Here is a 14,859-nt window from a genome sequence, read left to right as displayed (position 1 = left end):
CTGCTGCCAAGGGAAAGCCACACAGGACACAGCATTATTCAAACTAAAAATGCATCCTTACGCAAATTATATTATTTTATCAAGTTASAAACAGCCCTGTTGGAAAGGGGGAGGTGGAGGATCAGATTTTACTCTCTGTTCAAGGGCTGAGCAGCAGGAGCTTATCAGACTTTATATATACCCACCAACACACACATTTCTCTGTTAGAGATAAGCTGCTCTTTGCATTCCTAAGATGTGATGAATGACTCCCAACTGTGTCCCAGTGACCCACCAGAGAAACCAGATACTAAAATATGGATCACGCAGACAACTAAAACCTCCACCTCAGGAGGAATTTCAGTAACTGGCTACGCCTCGGATGTGTGAGATCCTGCCTGCTCTGATCTGCACAGCTTAAGTTTGATCACCTAAATTTGTTTCAAAAAATAGTAAAAAAGTTAAAAAAAATTAAATGCAGAGATTTTTTAATAAAACCTTAAAAATAAGGATAAAGTTGAGAGTAACAAAATCTTTTAAAAGAATTATGGCCTGAAGAAGATTTGAYTGTAAGATGATGAGGACAGTGACTGTAAGAGGATTGTGTAAGGTGATGTTAGAAAACAAAACTCTGAATAAACATATTGATACATGCCTTCTTTCTGCCAGCATTTCATAGAAGTCTCTGATATCTTGACCCGTTTTCTCCATGGAATGATAAAATGCCAACTGACTCTCCCGATTAGCAAAGTCCACCTGAAACAGAAAGGGGAAATCACGTTCAATCATGAAAACATCATATTCTGCTAACACTTCCCGGTGTGCTGAAGGAGGGAGCAGAACTCAAAATGGGGGTAAAATTTAATATGGGATGTCAAACATTTCCCAATTGTGGCCCTGCACATTCCCAGGACTAAATATCTTTSTCAGTGGAACTGTGTGACTACCTCCCTACTATGTTGTTGTAGCTGCTGGCCCAGAGGCTTCTGCTGGGCAAAGCAGCAGGAAAAATACACATTATTATCGTGGTATTGATGTTTTCAATGCCAGGACAGTTCCAAAGTCCCTTTTATCTCAGGGCAGTGCAACAGGAGGGTCAGGACTACGAATCTGTTCCAGACTCCACAGTGTTTGCCTGGGGTTACAGAGAAGGAAAAGAACCAAATCCTGAACTGCAGCTCCCTGTTCCAGCTACTCCAAGAATTGGTGTTTTCTAGCCAAGGATGACAATATTAAGAAGCTAATAATGTACTGCAAAAATTAAGCATTTGGATGGATTTCATTACATGTATACCACATAAAGGAATATTTTTAACATTCTAGTTCCTGTTATTTTTTAAATCAGCCCAGTGCTGTGCGCAACCACAGCAAGAGAGCACAGACACACATCGGGAGTGATGCTTATTCCAAGTCATTAAGCAGCCAAGATGAGAAGTTTTAATGGACTATACATTTTTCTGAATAGGAAGGTGACTGATATCCAACACCACACTCAGAAACTACAGGATATCCAACTTCCAGCCCTGGGTGAGGTGGGAGGCTGCTGAGATCATGCCTGATATCACTGCCCACTCTTTAGGAGGAGAAAGGAAGAGAAGGAAGATAATTCAAAGGGTTGGCTGACACCTCACGTCCTCAGTTAGTGGGACTATGGGACAGTCAGAACAGGTATCACCCCATTCACCCAAATCCAAGATATCCCTGTAAATGTTCAGTGTTGCTCCAGGAAGTATTTACTGTGTATTTTTTTAAGCAGTGTTTTCAATTACTGTCAAAAATCTGTGGCAAGGAAAGACAAGRTGATCTCTAAGGTCCCTTCCAACCCAAACTATTCCATGATCCCATGACAACATTGGGGTTACTGTACCCCAGAGCCTGGAGCACAGCACAGGGGAGCTGGAATGCAGCCATGTGTTATCCCTGAGGAGCTCATACTTTYGGGTTTCCTTTTTTTAACATGAAAACAGACAAAAGTTTGCCTTGGATTGGATTGGGGTAAACGAGGCAGTGACACGGACACCGACACTCAGGAACTCAGAGACACAAGTTCAGCAACACAAATGGCATAATACTGGAAAAGGCTTTTTAAGTAACAGTTCAGGATTCCCTGACATCTTGGTAAGCCGAGTATAAAAATATAATTTAAGCCTTTGCTATGTGGGACGTGCGTGTCCCGCCAAGTATTCCTTGAGCCTGGCAGTCTGCACTGCCAGCATTTAAGGGGGAAGGCCTAAACACAATTTGTTCCTCTTTTTTTTGCCTGTTTTGCTTTGGTTTGGAGGTCATTCTGCACACCTTAATTTTATTCCCACCGATTTTCCTCCCCTTGGTCTCTTTTACAGCTGCTTGTGCATATTCAATCTCATTGTAGAGAACCAGGGCCATGCCTTTTAAGCGGTCAAACACCACCTGTAAAAAACAAAAAAACAAAACAAAAACCAAATAAGAGCCTCATCCACAGGACTTAATGTCAGTCCCAACAAAATCCTAAGTCATGAGGATACCAGGAAGGAAATAATTTTTAGCAAGGTGAATTTCCAGGCTTTTCTGATGAGGCATATTGGAATGAAGACACAATAAAAGGACATGGGACTGCTTTGAATTGTGGATATTGTGGCTTGAGGTATATTATGCCTTTATTTTGTTTTTCTGTATTTTACTTTGAGTATTTTTTTCTTTTATGACTGATTTTTGTAGTATTTCTTTGCTGAGTGTCTGGGTTTTTTCATTTCCAATGTGTTTTAGGGGGGAAAAAAGGTAAAGGGAACATTTAATCCCCAAGTGGACCCAATTTTTGTTATCAGYCTGCAGTACCCCTCACCAGCTGCTAAATGCCCAATTTCCAAATATTCCCTTCCTTTAGCAACATAAATATATTATTTAAGCAACAACAGCTACAATAAAGAACGTCAAAGCTGCAACACAAACCCACAAAAATCCTTTGGGGAGGCCAGAGCCTGATCCTGTAAAGATTTTACACACGTTGCTTAATTTCAAGCACATTCGTGTCCAATAAAAATACACAGGACAACTCCCACACTGAAGTTTAAGCATGTGATAAATCACTTGCATGGAAGAGGCTCCTGCTGTGTGACATGGGTGTGTTGCACCATTGTTGACTTTTTCTCTTCGTCCATGTACTTTTGGCAGCATGACTGTCTTGACTGCTTTTAAAAAGTCTATTTTTTTGGTCTTGATGAAAAAAAGCATAGTTATGTCCAATTATGTAATTAGCATGTAAGAGCAATTATGTAATTAGACKGCTGTTCCCCCAACTAACATTTAAGAAGTTTTGCTGGGGAGAGACTATACTGCACAAGAGCAACAAATGGTTTCCAAYACTCAACATCTTGGCTAACTCAAAATTCTGTTTGGCTGTTTTCAAACCCCAGAAGTGACTGGGGTCACTGTCTACRTTGACAGAGCCCTGTCAACCAAATTTCATGCCAGAGAGAACTTTTTCTACCTGAGCTATAAAGCCCTGGACAGTGGGGGCTGAAAGGACAGGATAGGAAGAAAGGAAGACAGTAAGGACTTGGAAGCTCACGCCAAAGCCTCCCACCTACCTTCACCACAGGCCCATATCGGCAGAAATGTCGGGTCAGATACTGATCCGTAACGTTTGTGGAAAGCCCATCTAACCACACGCAGTTGGTAGGCATGCTCTTCCCAAAACCCAGCTGGACACAAAAGGGCAAAACTTCCATCAGTACAGTGCACAAGGGTTAAACTCACTGAACAGAGCCCGCTTAATGAAAGACTTATTTGCAGAAAGCTGTTGTTTGTATGGATTTTCTAAACTTAGCATCTGGTGCAGGTGCAAGACAAAAATCAAAGAGCAATTAATGAAAATAATTCTGCTTGTTTAAATAAATACAGTGTTTGACAACACTGGGTTCTTCTACAATTTGAATGTYTGAGAAGTGACAGGTTGACAGCTCTGACGTCTGACAGGCCCCGTTTGTCACCGGGAGCGGGATGGATTCCCAGCACAGCCTCGCCAGGCATGGCCCTTCCAGACCAGGCAATGTCAGTCTCCAAGTCCTCAATCCCARGGCTACGTGTGGACAGAGCCAACAAAAATGCTGATTAATCCAAATTAGGTGATGGTTGRAACCATCACACTCTGATCTGATCTCACACTAAAAACCATCCTCCTTCCATAAACTACCCTGCTACAGAACATCCCAAGGTGGCGCAATGGAAGAAACGAGAAGGATACAGTCCAGGGGAGGATTTCTTTACCTTGAGCCGGTTATTTCCAAGATATTCCCCATCCATCTTCTTAATGGCTTTGCACACACTGGCGATGTCGCAGTACTGCAGGAAGGCGTACTGAGGGACACCRTTCACCTTCTTAATGTCGATGTCCTGGGGACAAGCACAAAACACAACAGCCCACAGTCAGCAGTCAATCCCATCTAAGAGGACTTGTTTTTTCAGGGACATGTGGCACAGCAAACTCTTTAATTAATATTTTCTTCAGAGAGAGGATTTAAACAATAGTAGACAGTTAAAACTTCACTGTTCTGCTGCATCTCAAAACCAAATCCTYACTGAGCAGGGAAAGCTCTTCATCACGCAGATTTAAAATCCAAGCTCRCAGAACTAAGCCTGGCCTGATCAACAAACACCAGCTTTAGGCTGTTAATACTGTATCAAGAACAGACAATTCAGGATCAAAGAAATACAGATTAATTTTAGCTCACAAAAGCTCAAGAGAAAACATCTTCTCCAATCCTCATCTCTGAGCCAAGCAGGGCTTCTTTTYCAAATAAACATGATCCATCCTGTTCCTAGAAACACAAAGTGATGCTGGACTCATCTCYTGAACCAGCCTGGCTCATGGCAAAGGCAAAAAAGATCCTCAACTTCTTTTACTGCTGGTCTTTAATCCCAAGCCATCACAGGCCCATTCACAAGTACAGCCGGAGGCTCACAATGCCAAATAAAGGCTGATTTTAACTGATTTGAAAAAACCCAGCAAGCCAGGAATTGACATTTGGTTAACAAACAAGCTCAGCACTAGCACTGGAAATGTACCCGAAGCCTCCRAACAAACTCATGATATTATGATTCATTCCGAGCTGAAAATAGGAGGTGGAGGGTTTGGCTTTATTTGTTGGAATAGCAAGAGCTGCCTTTGTGAGCCACACATGGATCTGAGCACAAATGTTCCAATACCCAGGACAGGCTAATTTCATGGTTAATAAATTTAGGGACAAGGCAGCAGYTTGATACAGTCTCACCCAAGAGCTCTTTATCTGGGAAAACAGAAGTAAACAGGGAGATTTACACAACTATTAGACTCCTACAGCCCTGGCCTAATGATTTAAGTGGAAATCAGACACTTCCAAGTGTCTGAAGTGGCACGACTACAACCATGGCAAATTATACTTGACCACTCACCCTGGGCAAGCAATTCCTTCTGACAGACAAATAAAATATCATTATTGTGCTCATTACCCCTCAGAAAGGTTATAAAGCTGGTCCCTTCTGCACCTGAGCTTGCAAGTTTTCCTGGAAACGGCGAGAGCATTGCCTCCCAATTGTGAGCCATTAATAAATGCTGACAGAGAGCACCATGGCACACAAAAGCCAATTTACACTACCACTGATAAGCATCTTTATCAGGAGAGCTCTGCTGCTCTAACACTGGAAAAGGGTTCAAGCCACAGAATGGTGCAAATTCATAAATCAAGTGTTGATGTCAAGGATACAAGCAGAGGCTGGACACACAAAGGCGGCTAGACATCATAAAATGAGGATTTTATATTGGTCCACACTGTACATGGAAGCAACCTCCCCCTTCTTTAGGGAGGGGGGGCAGGGATGGGATTGCTGGTATGTGTGACTGATTCCTCAGCAGCAATAAAAACATGTCAGAGCAGAGTGAAGGAGGCCCAGCACACTCACAAGCACCCACAGCTGACAGGGAGAACATGAACCATCTGAAGCTCAGACTCAACAGCAATCTCAGAATTAATCCCAGAATGGGTTGGGWTGGAAGGATCCTTAAAGCTCACCCCATTCTACCCCATGCCATGGGCAGGGAYATTTTCCACTATCYYAGGCTGCTCCAAGYCCTGTCCAACTTGGCCTTGGACACTTCCAGSGATACARSGGCAGCCACAGCTGCTCTGGGCACCCTGTGCCAGGGCCCTCACWGGRAACAATTCCTTCTCAATATCCCACCAAACCTGCCCTCCTTCAGCTTAAGCCTTGCCCTGTCACTCCATGCCCTTGTGAAAATTAATTAAATTGGACATTTGCACCACTTTCATGGAAAATTTCCCTTAAATATAACAGTGACGTGAACTAATAGGAAGTGTCATGAGCAGAGGAGGGGGCGTTGCTCTACCTCATCCAGATACTCCTCCTCAGCTGAAAACCCAAATCCCCCATGTGCCATCACTGATCCATCTGCTTCAACTTCCTATGCCTGGGCTGCTTCCACTGGCACTGACCAAACTCCCTGGTTCCAGGAGTCAAYAGGAAACTCAGATTCACACAGTTGAGTGTGTGAATCATGTTGAGGAGTCAACATGAAAACATCACCTGGCACATTTACATTCCAACTACCCTGTCCGCTTCGGAGCTACCAGGAGACAATTACCAGGAGAAAACAGCAGGAGAGACATCTTCTGTAAACACTTCTGGGACTGTTTTTCCTGCTAAGTTACCCCTCAACATTCATATGCTGAACTTGGAATACAAAGAAAAGTCTTCATGTGTATTTCAGCAAGAAGAATGACTCRGATTATTACAGAAAGACTGAATTATCTGTTGGTTTCAGATTTACACCACTCCCAGCATTTCACAGGCCTGTACAGAAAGGGGGGCAGTGCCACCCCACACAGGACACAGTTCACATACCACTATTCCCCCAAAGCGTTGGAAGATGTTGCGAAGGTCRTGGTAGGTGGTTGTTTTCTCCAAGTTGCCAATGAACAGAGTTCTCGTTGCTTTTGGGTGAAACTCATCTATCCTTTCATCCAAAGGACGAAATTCATTCTCACTTTCAGTTTCTAGAATAGAAGAGAGCAGGWAATTTGTAATGCCTGGAGGTTTGGCACTTGTTGGTTTGTTCAGGTCTCCTTGATCTGAACAAGAGTAACCACCATCTCTGAGAAAAACATCCCATACTGCACCCATGACTTGTTATTTATATGATATTTGAAATCTTTATATTCCACTGAGGAATGTGAGCATCCTCAGAAGAAAGGGAGCTGCATCTTTCAACTGCTTCTCTGGAAATTTACTCTTAACAAGTATCAGTGCTTGAGTGCATGAATTCCAGTAAAGCTTCCCTGCACTTCGGGAAGAGCACGTGGCAGGAGTTTGTTTTCAGGAATCAATTTTTAAAGAAGCCATTGAAGTGCAGTCTGAGAACTCCACCACGTGCTCAGGGCTGCAGCTCTCACTGGTCGGTCACGTGGGCTGCGCTGCCACAGAACACCGCACTCGTTGCTGTTTTAATTAAAAGAAGACAAAACGAGGCTGGGAGAACTCAGTGCTGCACTCACACCACCCACTGGCAGCTGCTCCACCGAGACATGGCAGATGAAATCGCTCCTTCAAGCAGATCCCACTGTTTGGGAGGATGGTAGCTTTCCTTCTCTGAGGCTTAACACTGGAACTCTCTCACTGTTTCACCCAAGAGCATCCACTCTTCTTGCTCTGTGGTGTTTTCCTAGTTTCTTTAAAGTATGTTTCCTACTTCTATTCTGCCTCTTCACAGCAGCTCCTGAACAAACCCAGAGYGCTCCTGTGGGAGAATGGCATGGACCTTACCTGGTCCTATCCAGGCTGTGACTTCAATCTGCATGCCAAAGAAAAGCTTTCCTTTGGAGGCATTCAGTGCTTTCTCCTGGTCCTCCTGCTGCCGGAAGAACACCAGGCCATACCGTTCCTCRGATGCACCGTGGATCTGCACTGATGTCACCTTCCCATACTTCTTGAATTCGTGGAAAAGTCCATCTTTAAGGCTTGTATCTAAACGAACAAAGAAACATTACTACTACAGAAACATAACTTTTACCAACCCAGTGCCACCATAAAACACAGGAAGAACTCTTGATTGTCTTTCTGCTTAATTCGTTGCTCACACAAGTGCCCTTTTTAATTTGGGATTTATTTCACTGATGTCCAAAGTTTCTGGCTGATCTTTCTCTGGTTTTTAAATCCAAAAAACTAAACACGAGGTTTTACATGGCTAGGACACTTGACTAAAAATCCCGCAGGGATACTGCACACAGCTGGGAGGAGATGTATGAAAGGGAGGCTGGAGTCATACAGCATTCAGTACAGTCAATTCAGAAATATAACCAGGCAGATTCATCAGAATCTGACTCAGGCCCATACAATTTGTCTGGGATTCCTGTGATATTGACCCTAGCATCCCGTCCTTTCAAGGAATATGACAGGAACCAATTCTGTAGGAAGATACCAACATCAGGCACTCTGCTTACAAGATTAACAGATATTAATTTAGCTCAGCCAGTGCTTTTGCATCCATGAATTGTTAAAACTGTTTCATAACTGGTCCCATGCTGGTTTTTCCAGTAGGATCTCTTCTGTGCTCAGCACAAGGAACAGGGAGCAATCATGGGCGCTCCTCAGCTTGAGCTTTCCTGGGTTACTTTCCAGGCAATATCCACTGGCTTTACAAATATACTGAGGGGTGTTTTAAAGCACCCAAACTGAAACAGAAAACCCTCAACTTTTTGAATTAAAAAATAAATTGAAGCGGGATAAGATTAAACAATCCAAGTTTTAAATGCAAGAATGGAGATGTGTCAGTTTTTTCCCTGGGAAAGCCCAGATTACTATTTGGAAGCACCAGTTCCAGGAGCTGGAAATGCCCAATACTTGGAGCTGGGACCAGGAGGGTTTCTCACAGATGGTCACTAATTAAGCAATTTTCCCACTGTCACACAAGAACTGAGGCAGAAGCAGGGAAAGACGCCCATCCTGAGAGGCAGCACRTGGCTGCTGTGTGTCAAAGACTCAGTACAGGTTATTCAGCCATCCCATCCSTTTTTTCCCCTACTCCCCTTTCCCAAGTGAATTTACCTGTTGAGCGCACTGGAAGATTTTGAACCTTGATCCCAAAACTCTTCCGGGGCTCATCCTTCTCCAGCGATGGGAGCAGCTGGGACGCAGGCGCGGGGACRGCCGTGGACTGCACCGATCGTGCCGGGGACTCGTCACTCGAGCTGCTGCTGGAGTCACTGCTGGAAATGGCACCGAGGCAAGGACAGGTGAGTGCATGGAGGAAAGGGACCCAGGAAATGGTTATTTTATTAAAAAAAGCAAAATACCAGAGTTTCTGCTCGTCTACAGGCCTTCCTCCCTTTTGTGCCTGACCCTGCTTCCATGCTGCAGCCCAGTTACTCGCAGGAATTTAGAGCCTTCCTACAAATATTYCTCTGCAAAGCCCTCAGAGCAGACAGGGAAGTGGAATATGGGTAAAATGTCAGCGAGATCCTGTTACGTGCCCTGACAATGGTGGAGATTTAATTAAGTGTAATGCAATGCTGGAGCAGCTCAGGAGCTGTGTGGGAAGAATGGAGAAATACAGGGAGGATGCACAGGTCTGACGAAGCCTCAAAAACCCTCCCAGCGCTCTCACGTATGAAAAGAAATATTTTTGTGCTCTCAGGCATCTTTCTTGGAGAGATCTGTACTCCAAAGAGACCATGTGTGAAAATCATGGCAAGGATTTTGGTCAACTGCTCAGGAATAACCTGGATGGATGGAGATGTCCATGTCCCTKCTCCAACCCACGGCACRGGGTGGAACAAGATGATCTTTAGGATCCCTCCCAGCCCAAACCATTCTGGGATTCCTATGAAACAGCAAACACTATTTCCAGGCTCAGCCTCAACCTCCAACTTCAGGATACGAAGAATTCAGACCCAAGAATGCCTTTTATAAACAATAATTACAACAGAAAAGAATTTGCATATTAGATCACAGAGGGAGTCAATCTAATCCACAGACTCAGGAGTGTTCRATGTTTCGAGGAGAGGCAGAAATACAGAGAATATAATGTTATTAAAGCTTGCCCAGTGGGGACACGTCATCCTGCTTCAGTGGCTCATTTCTTCCCCAAGGCACGAGGGCTCAGAACAGYACTAAAAATAATTTTGTCTGATATAACCCCGGAGACTCTCGTTCTCCATTACACGCGCAGCCTTTGAAAAAATTCTGCTGGAATTTTAACTTGGCGGCTGGAGGGGGGGAGATGTGCCACGTACTAAAATAACCCTGTCAGTCTGAAATTTGCTGCTTGATCGAATTTTTATGTTCCTCTCCACATCGYATTAGAAAAACAATATGCAGGTTTATCTTTTTCTTATCTTAAATATTTCATACCCTTCTTACAAACCTTCTTGCCATTACACCACTTAACTTYTCCSTTTCTTTTCTCAGGGAAACCATCTCAGGCTTCTAATAATTTCCAAGATTTGATTTTGTGAGCTCTTCTACTACTTTTTTGTGGGTGYTTTTCTTCAAACATTCAAAAAACCTGGCTTTCTTTCTGAACATCTTTGTGTAATGAGCACTGTGGCATATTCCCAAAAGCCCTTGGGCTCTGTCCCCATTATATTTGGAGGCGCAGAAGGGAGGACAATCTCTGTCCCAAAATACTTGCAAACAATCCAAGAAGAATATAAAAACAGGCCAGACCAAAATAAAACACAACAAAAAGAGTCAAAAATGCAGAAGTAATAATAAACATGAGAAACTCTGCTGCCGGTCTCACCCTCTCATTAGAACCCTCCCATCCCATCGAGCCACTTAACACGTTGGTGCCTTTCCCACACATTCTCCTCCCACTGCTCCGGAGTGCAGTGRGAGGAGGAAGTTCAGCATCACTTTGGGAGAGGAGAGAAAGTAAAGCCAGGCCAGGAACAGAGTGAAAAACTGAGCCCTTCCTCCTGCCCTGCTCTTCCCAAGGGCAGCTGTCCTGCACCATCCAACCTCTCTCTTTACGGATAATAAACATTTCCCTTCCCAGCTACAGTCAGTAGTGTTTTCCAGCAACGAATCTCCCACCATCAAGATGTCCCTTCACAGCCTCATTTTTCTGCTAAATTGGTAAAATGCCTTTATTTCTGTCTCACCTGTGTACCCTCCTTTGGTGCCCTCCTCATTAATAAATTACTTAATCACTGAAAGAGTGCAGCATTCCCTCCTCATCTTTATCCCATTCCCTCTGCCTCCTGGCTTTCCACTAAAYCACCTCAAATCCTCAAACCGCAGTGCTTCTCGACAGCATTTTGGGAAACGGACAAACTGAGCCCCACATGATCAGGCCCTCAGTGTTCTCCAGGGGTAACATTAGACATTGCCTGCTGCTGGGAAATAAATGGGCAAAGAATAGAGAAACTTCTTTAAACACACAAATATAGGGCAAAGAATGTGTGTATGAAGAAACTGAAAATAATTCCCAAGCTGATAGCAGCTCCATCAGGTTCAGCAGCACCTGGGGAAGSCTAAAACAGGATTTTAGGGCTGCAGAACCCTCTCCCTGTGCACATTTTTACTTTCCCTTCTCACATCTTGACGCTCACGACCAACTCAGTACGCCCAAAGCCTTTAGAATTTCACTGTGCTGAGATGGCAACTCTCAAACAAGAGGCAGCATTGAATTGATCTGACTAGTGATTTAAAATGAGAACAGGTTATTTTTAGAAGCTTTTTTTTTTTTTTTGTGACTGTCAAAAATATGGAACATACTGTTAAAATCACAGCATTCCACTAGAGAAAAAAATATTATCTTGGGATAACACCGTTAGACATCCAMGTGATGACACAGCAGTGTAACAGGGTGAAAAATTCCACAAAGGAGTCTGAATTCTAGACAACTTTGGCAAAAAACGATCATGCTGGTAACTTCCACTTCCCCAGGGAGTTTTAGAGATATGTGTCCCTTGGCAAAGCAAGACTTTCTGAGACATTCCAGAAAAAAAAAAGTCATCATTTCCTGACTATTTTTAGAAAAAAAAAGGAAAAAAAAAAAAGAGATTGCAAGAACAATCCCCACCTTTCTTTAGGGAAATCCCCATCCCTTTTCCAATTGAAGAAACATGGATATAATAATTCAAAAGTAAGTCAAAGGTTTGATGTTCTGTGAATGGGAGAATGATGGAAGAGTTAATTATAGCTGCTGTGTCACCCAGTTATAGCTCACAGCACAATCAAAATAAAGCATCTGACAGGGAATTATGTGGCGTCTTGAGCAGCAAAACACAACYCTTTTTCAGCTTTAAAAATATACAGATCTGAAAGCTCCCTGAAAGAAGCCTGAAAGCTGCTCAAGGACAAGTTCCCAGAATATTAAAATGAGAATATGGCTTTGCTTTTCCCTGTGAGTAATTTTGAAAACAACCGCCCGTTGCCAAAGCAGAAAATAAGTTATTAAAAATTCTTCTGGCAAAAGCAGGTTCATAAAGCTTTTAGAAAGAGCTAGGGAAATTTTAACATGGGAATATCATAGGATAAAACAACAGCTCTGCTCATTTCCTCCTTAAAAGCATTCCAAGTATCAATAGGTTTCGGGGCATGTCAAAAATGGTGCAAAAATAGCTTTATAACTTCATTTTGGACTTCCGCTACCACCATTAAAGCTGGGATGATTTTTTCCAGAAGCAGAGTGTGCTCTGGCACAAAGCCTTTTCCCTACATGGGAAAACCTGCTCCTCCACATCCCTGTAAAGTCAGCSGAGCAGAATGCCAGCACGCCGAAGAACTAATCTCCTGAGCTGTCACAACACACGCGCGACGCCGGGAGGGAGCTGGGAACGGCTCCTCTGACATCCCAGCTCACAGCCCTGAGCCTCCATGGTGCTCTGCACTTCTCCCGGGAACGTGGCATAACTGGGGAAGAATTTGAGTATTTAACCAGGATTTCAGATGCTCTTTTGTCCAGCCCAGATACTTCTAAAATCAGTTCCACTYCACAGCRTTACAGCASTGAAGAAAAGAAATGTTTGCATTTTACTGTTGGCAAAGTCAGATGGAAAAAATGGAGCAATAAGGGAGATTGTTCTTAGTAAAACAAGTGGTGGACACAAAATCCTTCTCTTACACATGTGCTTTACTGCAGATGTAGTTTACGAGCCCTTTTAAAACACTTATCTGCATTCCATCATTACCTATGAGGATATAAGGATGTGTGTTCTCACACTGTTTATGTAACCATTTTTCATCAATCATGATATAATCTATTCATAATTTACAGTATTTATCTATGTATCTATTTTCCATTAATCAAGATTAAATATATTTATAATCTAATCTAAATTTTATYCACATGAGCTGATTCCCAAAGACTCAGCATGTAAGAATCCAGCAATGGGGTTTGGACCCAAATACACCCAATTTCACAGAATCATGGATATCCTGAGTTGGAAGGGACCCACAAGGAAGATGGAGTTCCATTCMTGGTCTCAGTATACTGCAGCTCATTTAGCACAGAGAATTTTCCTTTGCTCAGTTCTAAGTGCAAAGATGACATTTCAAAYCCTGGTATCCCACAAACCACTCCTCATTTCCAGAGAAATATCTCATTTTCAGGCAATTACAGTTTGCAGGTAGTGGCGATGAAGTTATGCTGGGTTTACRTGTGAGAAATGAAAGCACTGAGCGAAGAACACAAAGGCAGCCGCCCTTTGTTCCCACAAGAAGGAGATAAAAGACAGACTTCAAGCCCGACGATGGAACGGGAAACCCGCTGCTTCCCGTCAATGGCAGCAGCGCTGAATCAAGGGATCTCACAACCTGCCCCTCCACCCTCTTGCAATTTTAAAATGTGGCACAATTGTCATTTCTGCCCATTGATTTGAGAGCAGTGAGTCAGCTGCAGGCTGGGGACTCCCTGCGAGTGGCAGGCGGGAAACAAAGCTGCAAACATGGCTGGAAACATGGCTGGAAACACAGCAGCCGTCGAGGAGGATAAAGCAGAGAGCAGCTWTAATGTGCTGCTGGCGCTGAGCTGCCAATGTAGGTTTTAAAAAAGCAAAAYAAAACCTGTTGTTGCCCAGAGAAGCTGTGGCTGCCCCATCCCTGGGAGTGTCCACGGCMWGGCTGGACAAGGCTTGGAGCAACCTGGGATAGTGGAAGGCATCCCTGCCCACTCCAAGGAGTGGAATGAGATGAGCTTTAAGGTCCCTTCCAACCCAAACCATTCCATGATTGTGATTCCATGATTTTAGCCTCTGATTGSTGGASCAAATTTTTTTTAAAAGCYGCCTAAAACCAATTAAAAACCTTTGCATTTTTCATGCCAGATTTCAGCTGTGAAAGAAAGTAAAAATTAAAACTTTAAATTTTTTTTCAATAGCTGCCTTCAAAAACTGTTTGACCAGACCCACTGAAGAATTCAGGATTTTTTTTTTTTTTCAGGAAATATGCAGAATGATCATTTTTTCCCTGCCAAAATTAACTTGAAATCAGGAACTGTGCCTGGCTCAGCTCGACTCAACACCCTGTCAGAATAATCTCCGAGTGAAGATTATCTCCCAGAAAGATCTACTGAGGACAGACTCCATCCCCGCTGACGGCGGGTTATTCTCACGGCTGATGTCAGCAGCAGATTCCCAAGCCGGGTCAGGAAATCCAAAGTCAATGTGCAGCCATCTCCAAACGGATGCAACAGGAACCCTCRGTTTTTCTCCTTGTCCCTCCCATTCCAGATCAGAGTTAAGTCACCGCAGACAATCTCCATGCACAAAATACCAGCAGTGACAGTGCTGCATGGTCAGCTCTATCAAGAAGACACAAATCCTTGGGATACTTTWTAGGCTTTGGAACAAACCTAGTTAGATTTCTTCAACAGCAGAAAATTGCTCCAAGTATCCTGAATGTACC

General features: G+C 43.5%; 1 protein-coding gene across 5 annotated transcripts in view; it reads right to left on the bottom strand.

The window, feature by feature from the left end:
- The window catches only part of SPEN (spen family transcriptional repressor), a 66,605-nt gene that overhangs the window by 14,860 nt on the left and 36,886 nt on the right, over nt 1-14,859 (bottom strand). For 3 of the 5 annotated variants that reach the window (XM_057380248.1, XM_057380247.1, XM_057380251.1), the window contains 7 exons: nt 9,055-9,215; nt 7,774-7,974; nt 6,856-7,007; nt 4,225-4,350; nt 3,546-3,659; nt 2,275-2,388; nt 635-735 (listed from right to left, as the gene is read on the bottom strand). In XM_057380248.1, coding sequence (XP_057236231.1) covers nt 635-735; nt 2,275-2,388; nt 3,546-3,659; nt 4,225-4,350; nt 6,856-7,007; nt 7,774-7,974; nt 9,055-9,215 — 969 coding nt within the window. The remainder of the gene's footprint in view (nt 1-634; nt 736-2,274; nt 2,389-3,545; nt 3,660-4,224; nt 4,351-6,855; nt 7,008-7,773; nt 7,975-9,054; nt 9,216-14,859) is intronic. The other 2 variants (XM_057380249.1, XM_057380250.1) reach the window with 2 other exon arrangements.

This window comes from Malurus melanocephalus, unplaced genomic scaffold (genome assembly GCF_030028575.1).
Source record: "Malurus melanocephalus ecotype Western Australia unplaced genomic scaffold, MMel_1.1 scaffold_440, whole genome shotgun sequence".
Classification (NCBI taxonomy): domain Eukaryota; kingdom Metazoa; phylum Chordata; class Aves; order Passeriformes; family Maluridae; genus Malurus; species Malurus melanocephalus.
Note: the sequence above shows the minus strand (reverse complement) of the source record. Positions and strands in the feature narration are given on the sequence as shown.